General features: G+C 41.3%; 1 protein-coding gene across 1 annotated transcript in view; it reads right to left on the bottom strand.

The window, feature by feature from the left end:
- The window catches only part of THADA (THADA armadillo repeat containing), a 173,912-nt gene continuing 148,398 nt past the window's right edge, over positions 1-25,514 (bottom strand). The window contains exons 36-37 of the mRNA XM_063123991.1: positions 3,435-3,598; positions 1-1,234 (exon numbers count right to left, since the gene is read on the bottom strand). Coding sequence (XP_062980061.1) covers positions 842-1,234; positions 3,435-3,598 — 557 coding nt within the window. The 3' untranslated portion in view covers positions 1-841. The remainder of the gene's footprint in view (positions 1,235-3,434; positions 3,599-25,514) is intronic.

Below are 25,514 nucleotides of genomic sequence, written 5' to 3'. Positions count from 1 at the left end.
TAACAGATGTGAAAAATATTTTCAATTCGGCAATACAACTTGGTACAAGACATTTAATGTAAAAATAATAGCAAAGTACATTAAGAAAATTATTAAGAGGTTGCAGTCAACTATGGTTCATATCTAAAGAAAAATTCTAAAATGCAGGTCCTATTGAAGAATACTTAGGATGGGAGTCTTATTGCTGATAAGGAAATAGTAGCCTTACTTGCTGAAAAGACATGTTTTATTCTGAGCATTGTGATTTCCACTTAAAGTTAATGGCAATCTAAGCTTTTGTGCTGTAAGCGCACAAATGATAGCATGCTAATATTGAATTGGTTAAGCTATAAGGGTAATCAAAGAGTTACATCCAAAAGCTGGTATTTGCGGCTACAAAGAGAAAGAATGTTTCCCCCAAAAAACCATGATTAAAGGTAGAAGTAACTTATGAAGTCTTAGTTCAGCATGACAGTGATAAGAGGCCGCATTACTTATTTTTGGGTTCTTTTAAAACTCTTTGTCACAATTAGGTACATTTGCTTGTGCATAGATCCTAGTACACAATGAAAAAGCTGTGTGAAGTCAAGGATTGTGACATCAGCGAACAGGAAGGACAACTTATAAAGTAAAATCAGCAAATTAAATCAGCAGGTGGCCAGCACCTGGTGCATGGAAAGAAACTGGCAGTTTTACTTCCTACAGTACCTGCAACAAAACCTTGCTGGGTCTGGCTGAAAATGAGTGCATTCACAGAAGCAGTCTTCCACATCATATTTGATGAAGATTCAAGTATGAAGAAGTGTTGCTATAGCTCCTTGTACATTTATGGTGCACAAACTAAATGCACCAGTTCCTGTGTTCACAATGTGGTTAAGCTGCAGCCAGCAGTGAGCACATGGTCACTAGTCATGTTTTCGAGTTTTTCTTGTTTCTTGGAAGTCTCATTTTCAGCTCCAAGCAAGCTTAATATCTTAAAGCAAATCGATAATCTTTCATTCTGAATAGCTAACTTTGTGAATTCAACAGATTGGGAGAATTCTGGAGTTGGAGGCATTTCTTTAAGAAGCTGTGTCACAACTTTGGCTTGATCAGACGCTGTGGTTGCCAACTGATGCAGCTTTCCTTGATCACATGGACTGACATGAGTCACTGGTATGAGCAGCAGCAGGTGTTTACTGAGTTGATGCACCTTCGTTAATTTCTCAGCCCAAAAATTCACTTGTCCTTTGTCAAAGAGGTACTCATTTCCCACCTTCAAAAAAAGAAAAGCAGCAATAATAAATCTACTGACAATGGTATGGGGATAAACAACCCTCTGCAAGATGGTTCACATGATGCACTTGAAACTCCCACCTCCCACGCCAAAAACGCGGTTAGATGCGCAACCATATGTAAACTGACATGCAAGCAAGTCTCACGGTGTTCATTGGGACTTACTTGCATCTGACATATTGCACATTGTTTTGTTTTAATTGATATTTACTGCTTTTAAATTCTATACTGGTTTTAGCTTGATTAATGGTTTAATTTGTTTTTAGCTATGTATATGGTTCTATATTGTATCATTTTATCTGTGTGCCGCCCTGGGATCCTAGTGATATAGGGCGGGATACAAATGTTTGAAATCAATCAAACAATAAATCAGACTGAATCTTAAGAAAGTCAAATCAATAATATGTGCATATATTCTTGCACTCGATAAATCTGAGCAATATGACGTTTTTGTAGAAAATGTGTAAGGGTGTGTAGATGAACATGAATTCTTCACACAATGATGAACACGCCTTGTGTGTGTATTTGTGGCAATGATGAAATTACATGTGGGAAAACAATGTGTGGAGAGGAAGGTGACGGGAAACCGTGACATGAGGATATTTAACCTGACAAAACACAGCTGCTCATGGTTTTCTGTCACTAACACACTGTTAAACATACTTGAGTAGTGCTAATGGAACTCCACCAAATCTTTCCATTGCACAAGCACTTCAGGGAACATTAGTTGCACTATCAGAATGATACAGTTGGGTACCGGGAAGAGTAGATGCTTTTTCTTTTTGTTTGTGTGTGTTTGTTTAAGAAAAAAAGAATCCTAAGGTTAGATTCTCCTATGCCTGCCAGGTGTGAGATGCCTCTCTCATCTCACACTATTGCCCCGCTCGTGCTCTTCGCTCCTCTGATGCCATGTTTCTCGCCTGCCCAAGGGCCTCTATTTCCCTTGCTCGGCTTCGTCCATTTTCTTCGGCTGCCCCTTACGCCTGGAATGTTCTTCCAGAACATTTGAGAACTACAAGTTCAATCACAGTTTTTAAAGCTCAGCTAAAAACTTTTCTTTTTCCTAAAGCTTTTAAAACTTGATTTTGCTCTGACTTTTATACTGCTTGTTTGGTGCATTCTCTTCCCCTCCTTATTGTTTTATTATGATTTTATTAGAATGTAAGCCTATGTGGCAGGGTCTTGCTATTTACTGTTTTACTCTGTACAGCACCATGTACATTGATGGTGCTATATAAATAAATAAATAAATAATAATAATAAGGTTCCAGAATCTGAATAAAACCTTACATCACTGAATATTAAGAAAGCAAACAGTTGTGAGTGTTTGCACAAGCAAGGCTAATTAAGGCTGATAAAACAGTATTCTCTATTCCTCCATCATTAAATCAATGTTTTTTAGAATATGGGACCAATGAAATGATGTATGAGTGCAAAAAGGTCAAATAACCGAAAACTGCTTTGTAATGTTTTGGAATCTAAATTTCATTATTACATATTTATTCTAACATTTATATCCTATTGTTCAAATATACATTGAGGGTGAGACCCTGTGCATTATTTCCCCTTCTGATATTAAAAGCAACATTTTAATTACTGTCAGTGAGAGCTATGCATGCAGAGTGCTCCATAAAGACAACTGAGTTAAATTCTGGAAGGCCTGTCGCCATTTCCCAGAAGCCGTTCATGCTAAAATGAAAATCTACCTGGAAATATTCATACAAGCTGAATTCTTTAAATAATGGGCATCAGTGTTGGCTCCAAACATTAGGATAGGCCTGCTTGAGACATGCAGACTCAGCTTGACCTCCACTGTTATGCTCTTGTATTTTACACCCACATATAATCAGCATGATAATTCAAGATAACAGCCTTCCCCAACATGGTGCTCTCCAGGGCTGGCTGTGCATAGGGAAGCCCTGGATATGACCCCAGGTTTTTAATGGAAGGAGGGAGCATGCAGGCACATGGCTTGTGCCTGGGCCAATAAGCTATACTTGCTTCTGGGCATCCAAGACAAGACATTGTTTACATTCATAGGTGAGTGATTAAATTTGTATTATGTCAATGTTAAGAGCAGATTTAAAATGCAACCCCTTTTTAATATAAACATTTGCTGTATACCAATTACACTGGGAACAGAACATTTTAACTAGGCAAACACTGGTTAGTTGAGTTACCAAGGATGTTGTCTCTAAATCTTGTAAATCTTCATTTTCTAGCAACCACTCTACTAAGATTGGGATGCCAGCACCTATCTGCTCCCACTGCTGTAGCAGTTCACACAGTATGGAAAATGTTAAATCCAAAGCCATTGCTGCATTTACTACATGGAAGTCAAGCTCTGCAAAGAGAAAATAAAGGTGGGTAGTGAAATATCTGCCTACATACATGTATTATGCAAAACAAAACAAAACAAAAAACCCATGTTACAACTATTAGATTATACAAATATGCAACAATATATTTAGATTTTGTAATATTCTACTTCCACTATCGGCATTCTAAAATATTTTAGAACTTATTGGCAAGAAATAAGCCAGTATTTTGGGGGGCCTTTTGGGGGGGGAGTGGCCAAGATCACCTTAAATTTCAATACTTCGCTTAGTTGTCAGAGAGAGGGTTTGAACTCCATTCTCAAGAGTGTAGTCACTTGAAGGACAAAAGTTGGGGTTGATTGCAGTATGTCTCATGACATTTTGATGCTTTCTACATATGTCTGCACATGCAGACAAAAATGACTTAAATTATTTCCCTATTAAAAATCAGGAAATCCACCATATAATTTCTGCTCCTGTGCTCTGAATTGTTAATGCACAGGCAGAATTTAAACACTCCATTGCTGTGTTATATACGTGGGATTGGCAAAAAGAGGGTGAGGAAGAACTCACTCCCTTCCATGTGTTGGGCTAGACCAGGGGCAGGGGGAGAGACATAGTGTCAGATCCAATGAAAGGAAAGGAAGTGTTAAAAAACAAAACACACACCCCTACCGTTTCATCAGTACATAATTTCCAGGCTGACCTCTCACCATTATTCTCAAGATCCATATGGATGCATTTGCAACCACAAATACGCAAATTACACTTTTCAGAGTTTATTTAATTGATTTATGAGAAGACTGCTCTTTAAAAATATTCTAAAAACGGTGTACAATACAATTCATGACCTGCATCCATAATTCCACAATTAACAAGTTATCTGTTGTTACACTAAGTTACAGAATTACAAACACTGGGCTATGTTACTTATTCTGTTTCTTCGCACTTCCTGCATAGATATTAAACTAAGAGACACACTTTAAAAATAAAAAAGTGTGTTGTCTGATAAATAATAATGTTAAGCTCAAGTTTTCTAGTTGGTTCTGGATGTATAAAAATTACCATTACAGAGCCTCCTATTTGGTTAATCTTCGTTTTCCGATGCTTAGGTATGCCTTCATATCTATCTGTTTTTAGACTAGTGGTCCATCGTTCGTGATTGATGACCATTCCATTGGACTCCTCTAGTCCAACATAGATGTTTCTGCGGAATTGCTGAGATAGACTTTCTACACTACATTTTATTGTGCCCTATGTATTTGGAACTTTTTAGATACTATTTTACTGGGACTGCATGCAAAAACTATCCCAGAAAATGTAAGTTGTCTATTGTAAAATGTTTACAGGTAGGCCTGACATTATGGATTGGCATTAGTGGGCACTGCCAAGAGCCCAGAGGCTCAGAAGGGCCCATCCCTGGCCTTGAACCTGGCACAGCTGCCACCATCCTCCTCCTCTTCATTGATCTTCTAGCCAGCCCTGCTAGCGAAAAGAGGCATGTGACTGAGCCTGCCTTGAGAGGGGAGGGACATGGCTAATGGGAGGGGCCATAGCTCAGTGTGTTAGAACACCTGCTTGGCAAGCAGAAGATCCCAGGTTCCAATCCCTAGCTCCTCCAGGTAGGGCTAGGAATGAATCTGGTCTGAATCCTTGGAGAGCCAATACTGGGCTAGACAGGCCCATGGTCTGACTCAGTATAAGGCAGCTTCCTATGATCCTTTTTTACTAGTCCATTGTCCATGATTGATGACTGTTCCATTGGACTCCTCTAGTCCAACATAGATGGACTAGAGTAAAAAAGAATATCTTTTACAATTGTGCTCTGCGGGGACTGCAGTCTTGGCTGGCTGGCTTGGTGAGGAGTTGCTGTCAGCCCCGCTGCCCTGCCAGATTAAAAAAAATATATGCAGGGATGGTTGGGTAGCAGGGTGGGGACAGTGCAGAGAGGTGGGAGCTGTGGGCCCATTGGCAGCGCTGTGCCAAAGGCGCACTGGATTCTGGCGCTGACCCGGCTTAAAGGGCGCCTCTTTTCCACTGGCTGCTGCAAGGATCCATGCAAGAGTGTTGTAAGAGATTGTTTTTAGTCGTTACGGTATTGTTCTGATTTAATTATATTATTATTTATGTTATTGTTCACTTAATCATTGTTTTACTGCCTGTTAAGACTGTTTTTTATTTACAGTTATAACATTTCTGGTAACTGTATTTGCAAATGTGATTTCCTGTATTATATATTCCTGAGTGTTGCTGAATTTTTGCAAAGGCCTTTGGCAATAAGCAATAAAAGTTTGACTAACAATAAAATTTAATATTTCCTTATCCCCAGGGCTGTGGAGTTGGCACATAAAACCTCCAACTCCGACTCCTTTATTCATGGCACCTCCAACTCCGACTCCTTTAATTATATATCGATATAGGAAATAAATTTCCTATGTATTTCCTATATCGACTGCAAGCACACAACTTTTTAGAATCCTAACCTGTTAAAGCCCAGGTCTAAAGGCTATAGCTAAGACATTCTGGGGTTTTTTAAATTTTATTTATTAAAGAAGACCCAAAATGAAAACAATGAGGTTATATTTTTATTTATATCGCAACTCTATATACAACAGCCTACGACGTTACATTGCTTTACGCTTCTTGTATAGCTCATTTTTCTAAAATCCAAATAAAAATCTCCTTTGCTGTGTTACGTGATATGCTCTCATTAGACCCGTGTACAACTTGCACACGTTCTAATGACTCACACACACACACTTGTAAGGAATCTTTAGACATTGGTCATAAAGCGTCTGTGGCTAAGTAAGGTGATTCTTATCTAAATGAATTGCTTGACCTAGCCTTTGTGATCGCTCTCAGCCCCATTCCTGTGTTTTTTCCCTCATCTCTGTTGGAGATGGAGGGGTGAAGACACCTTGACTGTTGGCTGCCTCAAAATGGAGTCTGTACTGCTCACTCACAGGAGAGCTACTTCATAACAACTGTATTTTATTCAGTTAAAAGTGAAAGTTTGTTTTTGTGCTTCCTTTCCTTCCTCCCCCCACTCCCTCCCTCATACACCCCAAAATACTCTTTCTTGCCCCACAAACAACCCAGCGGGGCCCAGTGCTTGCTGCAACCAGCCAAGATTACCAAACTCCTTCTTGTGCTTGGAACTCACATGCTTGGAGCACCTGAGTTATGGTGACTCGTCTGAGCCTGCCTGTGAAGGAGCAGCGGCACTCTGGAAAAGGCGGCATTGATCCGTCTTTTTCTCTGCTGCTGCCGATCTGCTAAAGGGGTCTGAATTTCTCTGGCCAGCTGGACTGTGAATCTGGGATTTTTGTCCAACCAGCCATAATATTTTGGAATTGGCTGGAATTCAGGACAATCTTGGTTTTCAGGGACATATCGCAACTCTATATAAGATTTAAATTTATTAGGAGTCGGAGTCGGTACACTTTTACCGACTCCAACTCCAGTAACCCAAGAATTGCTTCCAACTCCGACTCCATGACTCCGACTCCACAGCCCTGCTTATCCCTAAACATTTGTTTTCTATTGAAGGTTTAAGATTAGATGATGATGGTGATGATATAAGAATTAAAGCCATAATGTTAAAAAAAAAATCAATTTGTCCCATGAAAATAAAAACACCAGCTGACTAACAGTCAATGGCTGCAATTGAACATAATGATATCCAGGAATGAGCAATGTGTGGTGTATGCAGCCCATCCATCTCCATGTCACTCTTTCCTTCGCTTGAGTGTGTAACACCAACCAGGAAGAGATGGCTTATTGTAACTTTTTGCAAAGTGTTACCCTACAAAAGTTTTGGACTTCAACTTCCATAAAGCCCCAGCCAGCATGGCCAATGGTTAGGAATGCTGGGAATTGTAGTCCAAAACAACAGGTTGGGGAAGACTGCATTATTGTGATGTCCGAAACTGGGATACTAGTTTATTGCTCTCAAACAAGCCAGGATTTGTAAGCCAATAACAAACTTGTGTTATTGCTGGCTTATAAACCCTACCTTGTTTGGGAGCAACAAACTAGGATCCTGGATTCAAACTAGGATTCTGTGCAATGCCCTCCCCTTGGAGGCCCGGCTGGTGCCAACGCTGATTTTATTCCGGTGCCAAGTGAAAACATGGCTTTTTAACAAAGCTTTTAATGGTTGAATTCACTAGGCACATTGTTTTAACTGTTTTAATAGTTTTACTGCTTTTAAATTATATATCGTTTTAACTTGGTTTATGGTTTAATTTGTTTTTAGCTGTGTATATTTACTGTTTTTATACTGTATGCTTTTATCTGTATGCTGCCCTGAGATCCTATTGATATAGGGCGGGATATAAATGTTTTAAATAAATAAATAAAGATCATGAGCCAACACATTGTTCATTCACAGCAAGCCATGAATCCTAACATGATTACATGCGAAGGAGGCCAATGCAAAAAGTTCAAAAAGATCAAAATTTATTGCTCTGTAAAAGAGAAATTATATTGCACTGTTTAATGTAAATTATTGAATGTCTTGGCAATCAGATTCTAGAGCTATATAGCATCAATTTTAATGTGCAAAAATGTCAATCAGATGTTGATCTTACTTAATGAAGCTATTTAATTTGTTAAATAGAAGGCAACTTTTGTTTCTTTAACCTGTAATTACATGAAAAGTTTAAGGATGCATACCACACACTTCAACTGAAAACAATGGAAGATTAAATTTTTTAAAGAAGGTATTTTAAGCTTCAGGAAGACAGTTTTTATCAAAGGTAGGAACTGCAGTGTTTTAAGTCATCTTTGTTAATCCATTTAATGTAGAACAAGACCTCCCACGCACGCATTCATATACCAGAAGACTTTTGATCATGCCAGATGTAAATATTTCTCTTGGTAGGCTATTATGTGCCTTAAAAATATACAACCCTTTTCTTTTTCTTTTCCCCCCCAAGGAGAATTGTAAGAACATACCAACAGACTATTATCAATTTACTGAAGAGCCGAATATAAACACTAAGAATACATAATATGTAACCTGCAGTTTTGAGAATGGGATCTAGTTAATGCGAACAAAGAAATTCGACAGTTCTATTTACTAATGTTAGCTTATGTGAAGATCTGTCAAATCATAAATTTATCTCAGCACAAAGAACAGTGTTCACAGCAGGAGAACATTTTGTATTGAATGGAACTAGAGACAAATACTAAGGCCAGCTATTTCAATCAAAAAAAATTATGATGGGTTTAAAAGAACAGCATAATATGGCTCAAAAGGAACACTTTCCCCAAAACAAATCAATGATTTCCCCATTACCAGGGAGTTCCAGTTGGGAGAGTGAGATGTTTCCTCATTGAGAGCTTGGCAATGGTCTAACAGGTGCAATCCAGAACCTGCTGTGCCAGTTGGTCTCCGAGGGCATGGCTTAAGAGCAGACCAGAGGGAGAACTCCCGTTTGGTCCACTCTTGGGACATAAAGGAGCATCGTTGCCTGGGTTGAATGGCCACATTACAACAAAAAGGGTTTTAAAAATGGAGTGATGAGCAGCAGGGAGGGGGAGGAGGAACAATGGGGGAGGAGGAACGGGCCACGAGGGGCAGTGGTGGCAGCCCAGTGAAGTTTCAAACCCCGAGTTTGTGCTCCTTTCCGTGGGGATTACTCAGAAGGAGTGCAAGTGTGGGATGTTCGATCACGAGGTGCCAATGTGACCTTGTATAGACACGGCCATTGTTGCACCTGTGGCCTAGGTACCTCGGCACGTCCTAATGTTGCCCAGGAACCTTTTTGGACTGGAGATGGATTCTGTGTTCCAAGTTCAATTCAAAAATCAGTTGTAAAAGCCTGGGCTATAGAATCAGTTACTGGCATCTGGCAGCAACTTCAATTCTCCGTGCACAGAACTGATGTGTTGGTCTGACAAAGCCAAACAACACTTAAATCAGGCATGTGTTCACTTCATGGTACCACTGAAAAGGTTTACAGATTTAGAATTACTGGGATATGATATTGATTGAACAAAGAACTACACAGAAATCAGTCGTATTTAAATCTATCATATTTTATTCATTCCTAAAGATTGATTTAATAAAACCTTTCAACTATAATAGCAGCTAAGCGGGTTCAATCGCATAAAAGTCTCAACCCACACCATACTCTATTCATCTTTTTAAAATGGTCTTGTTACAAAATGTTTGCAGCCAGTAGAAATTCCACAGAGGGCATGCTTAGGACATTTTACCGCTTGCCTCTTTTATAACTTTACATAAAACCGAGTTACTCAGCTGGAAAATATCAATAATTCTTGCATGTTTGTCTTGTTAACAATATTTATTAAATTTCACTGGAGATGAATTTGTGTGAATCTCATTTGCTTATCTCACTTCCCTTTGGAAGCTTTCATTGGAATTACCATTCACTGAAAGCTAGCATAGTTTACTATAGTTTGCACATCCAAATAAAGAAATGCTGGAGAACAACAAAGTTTAAAAACAGAAAAGAAAATTGGAAAATATATGGCCCAAGAATTCAGTTACCAGTTTGTTTCCTTTTTGCTTGGCAGCATATTCTGTAAGTTAGAAACACCACTTGTCAAAACTTAACATTCGTACTTCCAGAGCCAACATCGTTTCATAAATACCACTAGGAGCCATAAGTGGAACATGCACAGATATTGTGAATTAATTTCTCCCCTCCAATTTGATGGTTTTAACTTCATAAGCCATGGAGTTGGAAGGGACCCAATGGGTTACGTAGTCCCGACCACCTACGCAAGGGCAGAATGTTCTACTTTAACTGTCAAATGAGAATGGCAAGGAACACAAGTACTAATAAGATGAGCCTTCAAGGGAGAGTCATACAAAGAACAAAATATAGAAGTATGCCAAATTTTTGGTCATGATCCAAAGGGATTTGTGTACGACACTCATGCATGCACACACTCTTTTTATAGAATAGTAGAGTTGGAAGGGGCCTATAAGGTCCAACCCCCTGCTCAATGCAGGAATCCATCTTAAAGCATTCCTGACAGATGGCTGTCCAGTTGCATCCTGAATGCCTCTAGTGTGGGAGAGCCCACCACCTCCACAGGTCATTGGTTCCATTGTCCTACTGCTCTGTCAGGAAGTTTTTCCTGTTGTCCAGCTGGAATCTGGCTTCCTGTAACTTGAGCCCATTATTCCGTGTATTATTATTATTATTATTATTATTATTATTACTATTTATATAGCACCATCAGTGTACATGGTGCTGTACAGAGTAAAACAGTAAATAGCAAGACCCTGCCGCATAGGCTTACAATCTATTAAAATCATAGTAAAACAATAAGGAGGGGAAGAGAATGCAAACAGGTACAGGGTAGGGTAAAACTAACAGTAGAAAGTAACAGTAGAAGTCCGCACAACATCAAGTTTTAAAAGCTTTAGGAAAAAGAAAAGTTTTTAGTTGAGCTTTAAAAGCTGCGGTTGAACTTGTAGTTCTCAAATGTTCTGGAAGAGCGTTCCAGGCGTAAGGGGCAGCAGAAGAGAATGGACGAAGCCGAGCAAGGGAAGTAGTGGCCCTTGGGCAGGCGAGAAACATGGCATCAGAGGAGCGAAGAGCACGAGCGGGGCAATAGTGTGAGATGAGAGAGGAGAGATAGGAAGGAGCTAGACCGTGAAAAGCTTTGAAGGTTAACAGGAGAAGTTTATATTGGATTCTGAAGTGAATTGGAAGCCAATGAAGAGATTTCAGAAGCGGAGTAACATGGTCGGAGCGGCGAGCCAAGAAGATGATCTTTGCGGCAGAGTGGTGAACAGAAACCAACGGACTGATGTGAGAAGAAGGAAGGCCAGAGAGAAGAAGGTTGCAGTAGTCCAACCGTGAAATAACCAGTGCATGAACAAGCGTTTTGGCAGAAGAGACAGACAAAAATGATCGAATCCTGGCAATATTATACAGGAAAAATCGACAAGATTTAGCTACTGCCTCAATATGAGGAATAAAGGAGAGCGAGGAGTCGAAGATAAAGCCAAGGCTACGAGCTTCCTTGACCGGAGTAAGCATAACATCATTGACAGTAAGAAAGAATGAGAGATGAGGAGAAGGTTTAGGAGGAAAACAAGCAATTCAGTCTTTGCCATGTTAAGTTTCAAGCGACGATGAAGCAGCCAAGCTGAGATATCTGAAAGACATGCCGAGATACGATCATGAACATCAGGAGAAAGTTCCGGAGATGACAGATATAGTTGTGTATCATCGGCGTACAGATGATATTGGAGGCCATGAGATTGAATAAGCTTGCCCAAGGGCAACATGTATAAGGAAAACAACAACGGGCCAAGCACTGAGCCTTGCGGAACCCCTACTGAAAGGGGAAAGGAGGAAGACGAGCTGCCATTAGTCAACACGCTGAAAGAGCGACCCGCTAGATAGGAGGCAAACCAGTTATAGACAGAGCCACAAAATCCAAGGTCATGAAGGGAATCTAAGAGAAGATCATGATCAACCGTGTCAAAGGCTGCAGTTAGATCAAGGAGAATAAGAACGGAATAATGGCCTTTAGACTTGGCAGTAAGGAGATCATTGGTGATCTTAGTAAGGGCTGTTTCGGTGGAATGCAGAGGACGGAATCCAGATTGAAATGGATCCAAAGCAGAGTTACTAGAAAGAAAGTCAAGACAGCGAGAGTAGACCGCACGCTCCAGGATCTTTGAAACAAACGGCAACAAAGAGACAGGTTGGTAGTTAGACAGAGATAGCCTATCAAGAGTAGGTTTCTTGAGAATGGGAGAGACTGTAGCATGTTTAAAAGCAGAAGGAAATGAACCAGAGGACAGAGAAAGATTAATAATATGTAGCAAGGAAGGGAGGATAGCAGGAATAAGATTAATAAAGACGCGAGAAGGAATCGGATCACGAGAACAAGTGGAAGGCTTCGAAGAGCGCAGTATTGTAGACAGTTCATCCGCAGAGACCGAAGGAAACGCAGAGAAATTTGCAGGAGGAGCTGACAGATGAGGAACAGGAACTGGAAGAGGAGCAGAGCTGGCCCTGCACTCTGGGATGATCAAGAAGAGATCCTGGCCCTCCTCTGTGTGCCACCCTCTCAAGTTCTTAAAGAGTGTAATCATGTCTCCCCTCAGACTTCTCAAGGCTAAACATGCCCAGTTTTTTCAGGCTGTCCTTATAGGGCTTTGCTTCCAGACCCGATTGTCCTCATTGCCCTCTCTGAACACGCTCCAGCTTGTCTGCATGCTTCTAGAAGTGTGGTGTCCAGAAGTGGACACCATAAGATGAGGCCTAACCCAGTGCCAAATAGAGGGGAACCAGTCCCTCGCACAATTTAGAAGCTACACTTCTATTAATGCATCCCAAAATAGCATTTGCTTTTTTTGCAGCCACATCACACTGTTGGCTTATTCAGCTTGTGAACTACAACAATTCCAAGATCCTTCTCGCTTGTAGTATTGCTGAGCCAAGTATTACATTTATTAGAATGTAAGCCTATGTGGTAGGGTGTTGCTGTTTTATTCTTTTACTATGTACAACACCGTGTACATTGATGGTGCTATATAAATTATTATTATTATTATTATTAATAATAATAATAATAATAATAATAATAATAATAATAAGTGTCCCATCTTGTAACTGTTCATTTGGTTTCTTTTTCCTAGGTGTAGAACTTGGCATTTATCCCTATTAAATTTCATTCTGTTTTCAGCCCAGTGCTCCAGCCTATCAAGATCACTTCATTGTTTCTGTCTTCCATTAGCTATCCCACCCAATTTTGTGTCATCTGAAAATTGGCTAAGCCTTCCTTGCACCTCCTCATCCAAGTTATTAATAAAAATGTTGAAGAGCACTGGGACCAGGTCTGAGTTCTGAGGTACCCTGCTTGTTACCTCCCCCAGTTTGAGAAGGTACCATTGATCAGCACTCTTTGTAGTGTAATTCTGGATCCAACCCAGATAGGATAAGGAGAAATAAATCCACTTATTCTGAAATATATTTATGAGAAGCACAGAGCTGCAAAGGACTTTATGATGAAAATCAAAGATGATTTATATATAAATGTGTAGTCCACATGTACCAGGGGCAACTTGTAGCCCTTGAGCTGTTCTGGCATACAACTCCCAACAGCCCTTGTCAGCACAGCCAATGATGAGGAATGATGGGAGTTGTAGGCCAAAATAATCTAGAGGGCCACATGTTGTCCACCCCTGCTATATATAAGGAAGTGCTGCCAGGAGAGTCACATCAAGAGCATCACTTTGATCATACCATCTATGTTCCAGGTCTTCATAGCAAGGATCAGACACACAACCTCAACTAAGAAAAACAAGGAACACACACGACACACACCAAGATGTTCAAGAATATCCCACTGCAGTGTACCAAAACTTTCTTGTTTGGGCTGACTGGTTTACACAGACATAGGGTAATTTGAACCTGTGATTTCATTCCATTGGTTCTTTCTTTGGACTTCATTCCTGATGGTCCAAAAATTCTGAGTAGAGTAACTTACAGTGATGTAAGTTCAACACACTGGTTGAAGCACATCTGTTCCATTAAGTCAGGGACGTGGCCCGTGGGGTTTCCCTACCTAGCCCGCCAACTTCTTCCCAGGCCCTTCTCCGTCTCCTGCAGGGGAAAGTTCTCATCTCTGATTAGCAGTATATCAGAGATAGTGGGAATGGGGGGGGGGCAGCATATCAGAGGTAACAGTGGGGATGCTTTTCTATGCCAACAGAGTATCTTTGTGTTGCACATGCCGCCCCCATGGGAACCACATCTGTAAGTCAGAGATTCAGCCAGTACTGGGTGAAGCAGCTCTTTCTCCCAATGTCAGCTGAGTAGCTCTCAACAACATATGCCTTCCTCATGGGGCCTAAACGTGCTGCATGAAGCCAGGGGGAGTGGCCACTTCTTGTGGCCCCCTCAAGGAGGCAACATGTGCTGTACAAAGCCTGGAGTGTGGCTCATTGTGGGAGGAAGGGTTCCTCCCAGTGCCGTCTGAGTCCTTTTATACACACTGAGAGGGGACTCTGTGCTCTCTCATGATGAAGAAAAGCAAAATGGGTGGGAGGGGTGATGTCATCCAGGCCGCAGTGGGCTTGGTTGTGGGCAATTCAGCCCCACCACAACCACCACCACCTGATTATGGCTCTGAAGTACCCCTGCTTTAGAACTTACAGCACTCCAATGCATATTTACTTAGAAGTAAGCCACTGTGTTCAGTGGAGTTTACTCTTATTAATATGCGAGTTTAGGAATGCAGCCTTAAATCCCTGCATACCAATGAGATCCTCTTTTTCTTAATAGTTTTTAGAAATTATTTTTTAAAAATTATCAAACCAGCAATCCACTCTGCTTTGCTGAATTGTTTTTCTTAAATGACAGCATACATTTTCATGATGGCATCTGCTTCAGCTGGAGAAAGGGCCTTTCACTCTTCTCTCCTCATCACCTGTCATTTCTCTGAAGGGATCTCATTTTATTTTTAATTACTCTCTTAAGTGTCACTAAAAATACCTATACAGCCCTTATTTTCATTTGTCTTCAAACTTTCTTATCTGAAGTATGAGCTTTTAACACGTCAATGTGCTTTTAGCAGGAAAACCTTGTGCTAATACCAAGGAAATTTAGGGGGGGAAATACTTATTCCAGGCTGGCATTTACCTTTGTCTATTACAAAAAAATCAATTTGCACATGGGTAAACAGTACTTATTAATACCTGGTACACTCCCTGCAGTAAACACAGATGTAATGATAATTAAATTCTATTCTTCTAATTGGGATCTACACCATGTTCTATGTAGAACCACCAATTATTCTCTGTAATTGTGTAATATCAGTCCCAGATTGCTATCCTGTGTTAAACAGTATTATCTTTCATGTAGAAAAGAGGAAGGCAACCTTTTGGGGCCATGGGCACATTTGGCAATTTGATAAATGGTTCTGGGTACCACCGCAAGATGCCTACCATGGGAGACATGGCAAAGGACAAGTAACCTACCCAAAAGACTGGGTGAAAGGCAAAGGTGGTGTCTGAGCCCCAACACACTAAACAACTCCTCTGAACCCACAGTTTTTAGCAACAAAAGCAGCCTGCTTCACAGATGCCAGTAAAAAATGTGTTAATTGGAGTGCGGGGGGGGAGTGAGAGAGGAAGGGTATCTTGGTCGGCCCAAAAGAAGTGTCTGGGGGTGCACTGGTGCCCGCAGGGACCACGTTACCTACCCTGATAAAGACTCTGTTAGTCTGTTGCAGCAAAACCAGCATGCAGCCTGACCCTATGTGTCTTACATCGTAAGGAAAGCTCACTGAGTTCAAGGGAAAATACTACCGGGTATGCATAGAATTGTAGCCAGAGTCTTGTGGTACTTTAATTACCAACATATTCCCACTTCATCAGATGCATTATCGTCAGTTGGAAATTACACACACTGGCATAGTGGGAAAAATCGTGAACAGAAAGGCTGATAGGCCATGAAATGCAATAGATACATCATATGACATTTCTACGCAAAACTCACCTATCTATGCAAAGCTCAAATGAATGATCACTGTGCTATCTTGGGTACATTTGATTTTTGCATATTAAAGTGTGACAAACTGTACCTTTTGCGTTTCATGGCCTTCTGGTCCTACTGTTTACAATTATTTCCTTTATCTCTGTCTGTTTACAATTATTTCCTTTATCTTCCTTTATCTCAGTATACCTGTTTGCATGCATGTAGGTATATACTGAGGCCAAATGAGGATAAAAACTACAGCTCTGATGACATAGGTTTATGCCATAATAAATACGTTAGACTTTATGGTGCCACAAAACTCTATTTTCCTATTATAAATGAGTTGGTCTCGAATCTGCAAAGCTCTTTTAATCATGCTGTGAAACAGGAAAACCAGTTGTCAATTGCCAAATTCATCTGTAAAATCCTCAAGAATCTCTTCATTCATTTAATAAAGCTAGGGACTGTTTTCAAATTTTTTAAAAAGAATGGTGGGAGAATTAGGTAGGACTTCTAGTTTTCAGTAAGTAGAACACTGCACAATTCCTGTCCATCATATCTCGCTGTTTCCGCTGGCACATGTTTTCCTAACCATCCCTTCCACTACACCATATCAGTGCCTGACCAATAAATCCTGAGTTCAACAGCAAGTGCATGCATGTACACTTTCTGCAAAAACGTTGTTATCATAACCAAGTCAGATTTTCTAATAGTGATAAAGCAATGCATTAAGACAATAATAGTTACCTATTTTCATAAATTATTCTGCTTACAGTGTGTGTTTTGTGGTCACAGATTTATGAGATTTATGATAAAAACATTTAGCTTCTTCTGCTATAATCAAAGTAATGCTCCAATACATTTGGCCTGCGGGACTGATGTGGTTAAAACATGCCAGTTTCTACAGTCTCTGACAACCAAAGAAGGGATGAGATCTGAGTGCCTTTTAACTTTTACATACCCTTTTCACCTCTCCTCCTAAGCCTTTCTCTGTTCTTAATGTCTATCTGAGAAGAGGGTTTTCACACTTACACACCCTTGGAAGATCTAGTAAATCACTTAAAAGAAAGATAGGAGCATCCTTGCAATGTTAGACACCGGCCCTGGAACTCATCACAGCCACCACAGAAGATGTCGTCAAGTCATGAGGAGCAAGTGTGATTTCTAAACTTCCAGCTGTCTTCTAGCACGGATTTATTTATTTATTTTAACTTTCAGAAAAAGCAGCTGAACTTTAATCACTTAATTTCTAGTCTAGATAAAATATTCCTCCTACACTCATGTTTTATTAATTTCTTTAGTCCGCTATATCGTTTTGATTTTCTTGTAGCTCCTGTTGTGATTTTAATGCGCTCATATTCTTGGTTGCAAAACAGGTTAGGGCAGGTGAGCAGGGAGACAGATGAGGGAGACGGGAAGACACGGATCTGGCGGGCATAGAGGGTGGGGGAGGAGGGAGGGAGACGCACAGGTGAAGGGCAGCTCTCATACTGATATTTTTTCTTTTTGGGGCCAAACTAGCTCCTGCTTGAAAAATAGTGAAGTCCGTTGCCCTAGTCAGCTTCTTCAGCGTTCACTCTCTTTACCAGACCTTAGATTGTTTGTTACAGTGTAAAATGCCCTTATATTCATTCTTAAATGTGACTGTTCCAATTCTGGAAACAAAAAAAAATACTACCTATATTTTTTCCTGCATTATTGAAATCTTCTTACAAATAGAACCTCATCCTCCTGTAATTTGTTCACAAGCAACCCTAATCTAGAGACCAATCCAAACCCGCAATGCTGCCTAGGAGAGTCTTCCCCACCGATGGTCAACATGATCAACTTTGGCAGAGCTGATTCACCTGTTGTTGTTTTTCAAGGGGGAGTTGGGGAGGGGAAAAAGAATAATTCCCAGTAAAATGTGTGCCCAATACGGTCAAATGCCAATCACCTCTCTCCTCTTTGGCAGTGCAAGACCACTGAGTGTGCAATCCACGGATGCTCTATGTCAACCAAACCCACCTACACACAATCCAGAAATGAAAACCTGCTCATAGGAGCCTTTAGATGACTAGCTGTGTTAGTGTGGTGGCATCTTAAAGACCAACAGAAGCACACTCTGGGCAATGCTGTCAGCTAGGGGACCAAGGACTGCTGTTGGTGTGTGTGTGTGTGTGTGTGTGTGTGTGTATGAGAGAGAGAGAGAGAGAATATGATTAGTTGTATTATCAAAAGTTCACTTGAAGATCATTCAGTCGAGAGGCAGGATACAAATCTTATAAACAGATTCATTGTAGCATAAGCTCAATAGAAAAACAGTTTTAAAAGACAGGTAAAGACAAGAAACCCCTTTCAAAAGTCTGAAACTATGTTTAGTGAAGGCTGGAAGACAAGGCCACTTCCTCCTTCCACCAGCAGGAAGTCCAGAGATAGATTTCTTTGCCTCCCACAATGACAGACAATGCCACAACCCCTGCGGCAGGGTAGGGATGGGCAGTGCATCCTTGGCAGATGTGTTCATCTTCCCACAGAACTATCAATGTCTGTATGCCTTCCCCCTCCTCACTAAGAGGGCTGTCAAGACTTGGAAAGACAACGTGCACACTCATACCTGCCTGGTAGCCCTGGTTCACCACAGTGCTGAGGACTCACCCAACCTATTGGAGGCTGCCTCTCTTGTCCAGTCTTCTCTTCCTGCCCCAGTGGAACATATGCTACCCAGGCCTCGCCACCCTATGGCTCACAGTATGGAAGATACACCTACTTTGAACATGCCACAGACATGCTGTAGATATTGGAGGACGCTAGAAAACCTTCCACCGCAGGTCCTATGAGACTAAGGCCACAGCTAGACCTAAGGTTTATCCAAGATCATCCAGGGTTCGCCCCTGCCTGAGCACTGGATCCCCTGTGTGTCACCTAGATGAACAGGTCTGACCCCTGGACGATCCAGGGATAAACCTTAGGTCTAGCTATGGCCTAAGTGGGTTTGGTTTCGATCCTTTATCTCAAATCCTGCACACATGGCCACTCAAAGAACCACATTAAAGGTAAGCAACTTGTCCATAGTTCCAGTGCCTCTGTTCTTGATATGGACTAGATGTAAAGTAAAGCAGTAACCAGAACTCTTTACATGATTGCTGTGCAACAATGTGCTTGGGGACACAACCTCATAATGCTTAAGACTCAGAACCCCTCCCTCCTCCCAGGGTGTTAGAACACAAACTGCTGAGATATGGAAGGGTGGTGGGGTTTTTTTTTTGAGGACTAGGATCTTAGGTACACAAGGCAGAGAGCCATGCAGTTATTTCAGCTCTGTTGCAGTTTGTTGCTAGATAACAAGGTGGGGAAGCCTGTTCCTTTGTAGAAGGGTGGAAGATATATGCGTGAAAACCTGTCCCTGCTGAGACTGTAAACAATTTTACTGTAACATCTTTGCAAGCTACCTTTTACTATGTAAACTGCTTTGATAACCTTTTTTTAAAAAGCAGTATATAAATATTCTAAAGACAGACAGAGAGTCTGGGGCTTTTGACACAGAAACTTGTCCTGACCAGGGAAGTGTCAGTAAGTTCAGTCTCTGCGCTACAGAAATGAAGTCAGGTTTTTCAGGAAATAAAGCACTACTTAAATATTTAGTTAAGCACAATGGTTTCTTACAAAGTTATTTACCATTTTATATAGAGAACAAAGCCTTGTTTACAGTTACCTCTTTGAACCGACATCACCATGGGCTAAGTAACCGAGGCGGGCACGAAGGTTACAGCATTGGAGGTCTGAAATCTCAACTTACACCCCAAAGGGAAAGGTAAGCACGCTCCAGGACGAAGGGTCAACACTGAGAGCCTGCCCGCTTATTAAAGTCAATGATGGAGGCCCTCTTATCCAAACTCAAGATGGTTTGAGACAAGGGAAAGCGCCTTCTCTGTTGCCATACCCAGACTTTGAAAATCCCTGATTGTTGGTGTTCCGCTGCAGCATTAAGATATTCCCATAGAAAAGGAAGGCCTTTGGGCCTTAGAGGCTGGATGTTATTACTTGCCTACCAAAATTACATGCAATCCTTCTGGACTTTTAATTTGTTTGTTTGTTTGTTTTACCACCGGCCTTTTTAGCTCGTAAACTGAGTTATTGCTAGCTTTTACTGCTGTTTGTTCCTTTTTGTTATTTTTGTAACCTGCCTTGAACTAAATGAGGAAAGGCGGGGTATAGATGTTTTAATAAGAGGCCTCCTGAATAATTACAACTAACTTCAGTGGATCAGTTATAGATGAAGCATTCAGGAACCATTTGTATATGCTTTGAGAGAGAGAGAGAGAGAGACTGAGACTGATGTGGGTCTCCATCTTCGCCAATAGTCTTGGCGCATCTCTAAACAAATGATTTGTAGCATGTTCATGACTGGTCACTCACGGAAGTTTCCTGGTGGATTACATGATGCTGTAAATAAACAGGATGTCTTCTGTGAGCCCCTTATTCCATTTAAAAGAAAAAAGAAAAGACAGATAAAGTGGAATAAACTCCTAATGGCTCAAAATCGGCAGTGTATAAAGCTGACAATGCTCTATAAACTTGCTGAGGAAGGACTTTCCCTGCTATTGGAGGGAGAAGAGAGCAAAATGCCTCCCTGAAACAAAGAGAGGCAGTTCTGGCTTACTCTCAAGTAAGGGAGACCCTTCATTATGCTAGATTAGATTTGTGCTTGTGAGTCTTTTAATTTTTTTCTGCTTCCTGTTAGTCTGTGCTATTAGTTCCTCGTGTGTCTACTCAGAAGTAAGTCCCGTTGTGTTCAATGGGACTTACTCCCAAGTAAGTGTGCTGAGGGTTGTAGACTTACAGCACATGACTCCCTGCCACCTCTACTCCTTTGCACATGCGCTCCCCCAAAACATGTCTGTTGTTTAAAGGATCTTTACCTTTGTCGCCTCCTCCTCCTGTGTAATGCAGCCCATATCAATTGTGCCAAAGAACCAGGAAGCACAACAGCCCTAGGTGAACAAAGCAGAGGCGCTCTTGGTAATGACAAGTACCAAGTCAAGACAAAACTGCTCACACCCTTGTGTCCCTGCTGATGTAACATACAGCATTAAAGGGGAACTGGCCACATCAAATGCTGCCTTAACCCCGCTATCACCCTGATTCCTGATGCTGTACTTTCAGCCAGGCAACAGCTGTTCAAAATGTTAAGGGCAAAGAAACAGCCTCATCATTATCACATTAGACATAAGAATTCCCTTGTGGGATTAGACCAAATAACCACCTAGATCAGCACCATGTTTACAATAGTTGCTGGCCAGATATTTTGGGAAGCCTAAGCAGAGCCAGTTCTGGAGGGTCCAATCCTTCTGTCAGCTTCCTTTTTCCATCCCAACTTGCAAACGTTCCCCCACCTCCATTCTAAAACTGAGCAGCAAACCAAACACTGTGTCAAGAATTCCAAGGCAATGGCTCTTGCATATTGAGTGAAGTTCTCTGGCACACCACAGCAGCCTGCAGCCATGGTGAAACAGCTCAAGAGCATCCCAGCAGCAGAGCCAGGGGAAGGACAGCCACGGGCAAGTGAGATGAGAGGACAGAAAAGCTTTATTGATGCAGTGATGGAGACACTTGCTCTCCTGCCAGGAAACCAGGTGGAGTTGGGAACACCAGGGGAACATGAACAGAGGGCAAGGTCTCAAGCCTGCCACTGGCTGTACATAGGCCAGCCGGGGCTGCGGATCGAAAGATCTGCCTCCAGAGCTATCCAGTAATCTAGAGAAAACAGGAGAAAGTGGAGGCATGATCTGGGAGGACGTCAAGGTTATTTAATCCCCTCCCCTTTTGTGACTGAGACCAGTGGGAGAGTAAGTCATGGGGAAAGTTGGGCTAACACTCTCTATGTACTGGAGCCTACAATCTTATTCAGCCAAAGAAACACAAAGGATGGCTTTAAGGAAGAAATGGAAGGAGTCTCATCCTGGCCTCTTACTGGACAGAGTGGAGTGCCTAGGGTTTGGACAATTGGGAGGCAACAACTAGAATGATTTTTCTTCTTCTTCAGTTTGTATTATTTTCAGCAGTATGTTCTTGAATAAGCAATCTTACTTTGAAATAGCCGATATTTTACAGAGTTATGAATTTCTAATGCAATTAGGCTTCAAAGAAGATGATTAGTGTTTACATCATTCCTTCTATTTCTGATCTTCAGGTGTGAGTGCCATTGCATATTTAGCCCAAACAGCAGCACCTGTGTACAAGAGGGAGGTATTAGTAGCCTTGGGGGAACCCAAAGATTTGCAGAAGTACAAAAATATTTAGGGGGGGGGAAATGAAGATTGGGGGGGGGAACCATAGCAGCCCCATGAAGACTGAGTGTTGGTGGGTGGTGGGGATGTAAGGAGGGAATGGAAAACAGGTAGGAGGGGAAAATTAAATGGAGTATCATGAAGGAGGGCACAGCAGGCTGGCTGGAACAAGAACTCTCCACACTGCATTTTGTTGCAGGTCTCATTTGTTACTTTCAACACTTCAAATGTGCTCCCTCACTTTAAAAAGGACTTAAAAAAAAGAACCCTACAGAATTGTATACTTTGATGAATGCAAAAGCAATAAAACTTGTCATCAAGCCTAAGCGTGTACTACAAAGTTCATTACTAGGAACCTTCACTAGCTGACAAGGTATTGTTTGTAGGCAAACAAAACAATAATTAATCTTGTTCCTAATTAGGCAGTTTGGTTTGTATGTGGAATAGGATCCTGGCATGACTGGGTTAGAAAAATGGCAGCAGCTTACCACATCTGAATCCATTATTTTTGCACCAAACTGAAACAGTTTCTTTCAACTTGATGGAAGACGTCTTACATAAATAAAAACATAATAGCACTTGAACGCACAGGAGTGTGTCTATTCTATATATAAAATCCAGGCTATGAAACTTGAAAGACAACACGTCTAGGGTGACCATATGAAAAGGAGGACAGGGCTCCTGTATCTTTTAACAGTTACATAGAAAAGGGAATTTCAGCAGGTGTCATTTGTATATATGGAGAACCTGGTGAAATTCCCTCTTCATCACAGCAGTTAAAGCTGCAGGAGCTATACTGCAGCTATACTGTGACCAGATTTAAAAGCGCGCAGGGCACCTGCAGCTTTAACTGTTGTGATGAAGAGGAAATTTCACCAGGTTCTCCATATATACAAATGACACCTGCTGAAACTCCCTTTTCAATACAACTGTTAAAGATACAGGAGCCCTGTCCTCCTCTTCATATGGTCACCCTAAACACATCCATAGCACTGAACAGTGGTGTTTTTTTTTTAAAGTATGGTTCATATTAAATTTCACAATACCTTTGCATTCTGAGAGGAACCATTTCCAAGCACCCATTAAAAAGAGCCAAAAAGTTACAGACACATTTTAGGGAACACTTTCAGTCCTACCCACAGCCTTATCGTCTGTTTCTCCACAAGCATCAAGGCAGGGTAAGCAGGGTTTACCCACCAAGGAAGGCTTTACCCACCCCAGGAACACTTCACAAGTCTTTTCAACTCCCCTCACCCTTGCTTAGGTGCTGATTCTGCAAAGGCCAAGAGATGATCTCTCCCCACCACCACTTCACTTTATATCCCAGCATTGCGCAGGGCATTTTTGCTCATGGCTGCTGCTCTCTAGCATGATGAACGGGGCCATATTTACTGCTTACACAAGCAACAAAGTGCCCCCTTTTCTTTGGCTTTGTGACCGTGGCATCCAATCTCTTTGCTCTATAGCCATTATGCAAAGACCAACAAGTTAATCACTGTTCCCGTACTAGCTGCTCAGAAATCATATTAATTTAGGCAGTGAATCAATAGTACAAAGGCAGAAATAATATTCTGGTTAAACACTAAAGAAGAGCAAGTTACATAGATTTTTTTTCTGAAAAATTGAAGGTAGGCGGATAAAATGGGCTTGCATCAATACATATAGTATGTTCAGTATGTTGATGCAAGCCCAATTTATCCTCTAAAAAAGATAGCCTACAGCTAGTTCACACCAAGACGGTAAACCTGTCAGACTACAGGTTGGGTCACACATAATTGTATGTCTATTAAAAACAAAACAAAAACCTATACATATGCATTTTGAATGAAGGTGCATTCAACTATGGAAGCCCTACACTCGGAGCCTGATGGTACAGCCCAGACTCAGGTTTATCCCATCTGTAAGGATTGGGCATTAGTCATTAACAACTAAGATGATCTGATACTAGTCACTGCCTATAATATCACATACAGGTCTAGTAAATAATGTTGCCACAAGAATCCTAATTCAGTGAGGGAGAGAGAAGAAAATAACTTGTGCTCAATAAAATGTCTGAACAGGAAGAAAAAACAACAACCTAATACTGCTTTTATATCCAGCTTTGGAAGCAGAGACTGTACAAAATGTTGACAATGAATAAAAACAAGCAAATGATTGACAACAGCCGCAGCACTAGAGTAATGGGGATGCAGCAGGCACTGGGAATTCCAAAATGTGAGAGGACTGATACATTTTAGAGCAGCAAGGGAAAATATATTATTCCTGGAAAAGAAGTCCGCATTAGTCTTGGTGTCATTGAAAATTAGGTGACATAAGAAGAACTATAGGAAGGGCTCCAAGTAGTCTGAGAATTCAAAAACTTGGGTCAAATAAGCAGTTCCGTTTTTGGTTTCATACCAGCTTCAAAAGTCAGAGGCAACAAACCTAGGCAAAGTAGTTGACTGAAGCATGGCTATGTCAAGGAGCACATAAACTCATGGCCTGTTTCCAATCCCCTATCGTCAGGTAGAGCAATACCTGTACTGGCCTTAAGTGTTCCATGCTCCCAAAAGTAAAATAAAATGATAAAAGTTCTAAAATGATGCACACGTGCAGAACTACACCATGACAAAAACACACATGAAAACCGACCACTCGCAAATATTTCCAACAGTGGAACTTGGCTGAATAAAAAGAAGCACCTTCTTTCCTTCATTTTTTTTGTTTGAACTATCAGTAGCTCCGTGGTTATTAGCTATGAAGTTGAGATTCACTGTCGTTACCCTTCCCCGTTGATCCTTTCCCCACACTTACATAAAAGCAACTGAGGAGGAACAAATAGGATCGATATGAGCTTTCTTCTGTAGAGTCAGATGTCACATATTGTTTTGCATCCAATGGTTGCGGGCACAGAAGGCAGCTTTCACAACGGATCTCTTTCCCTTCTCCCGCTGCTGCCCCATGGATCCCATGGAAACCTTCTCCAGAGGGTCACTGGATAGTGGGGACTGCACTGCAAGGAAAGAATCATCCCAAACTGGACAGAGCAATCTTGCTTCAGCGGTTGCTCCGCTGGCACAAGATCCCGCTGTCTGAGTCTGAGCAATTCAAACCCTTCCTTTGCAGCTCCCACTGTTCTGGAGGGCCCCATACTTTCTGAATATAATTTGGGGGAAGGGCACAAGGAAAAGGAAAAGATCACTTGTGAGACC

Source organism: Elgaria multicarinata, chromosome 4 (assembly GCF_023053635.1).
Source record: "Elgaria multicarinata webbii isolate HBS135686 ecotype San Diego chromosome 4, rElgMul1.1.pri, whole genome shotgun sequence".
Taxonomy (NCBI): Eukaryota; Metazoa; Chordata; class Lepidosauria; order Squamata; family Anguidae; genus Elgaria; species Elgaria multicarinata.
Note: the sequence above shows the minus strand (reverse complement) of the source record. Positions and strands in the feature narration are given on the sequence as shown.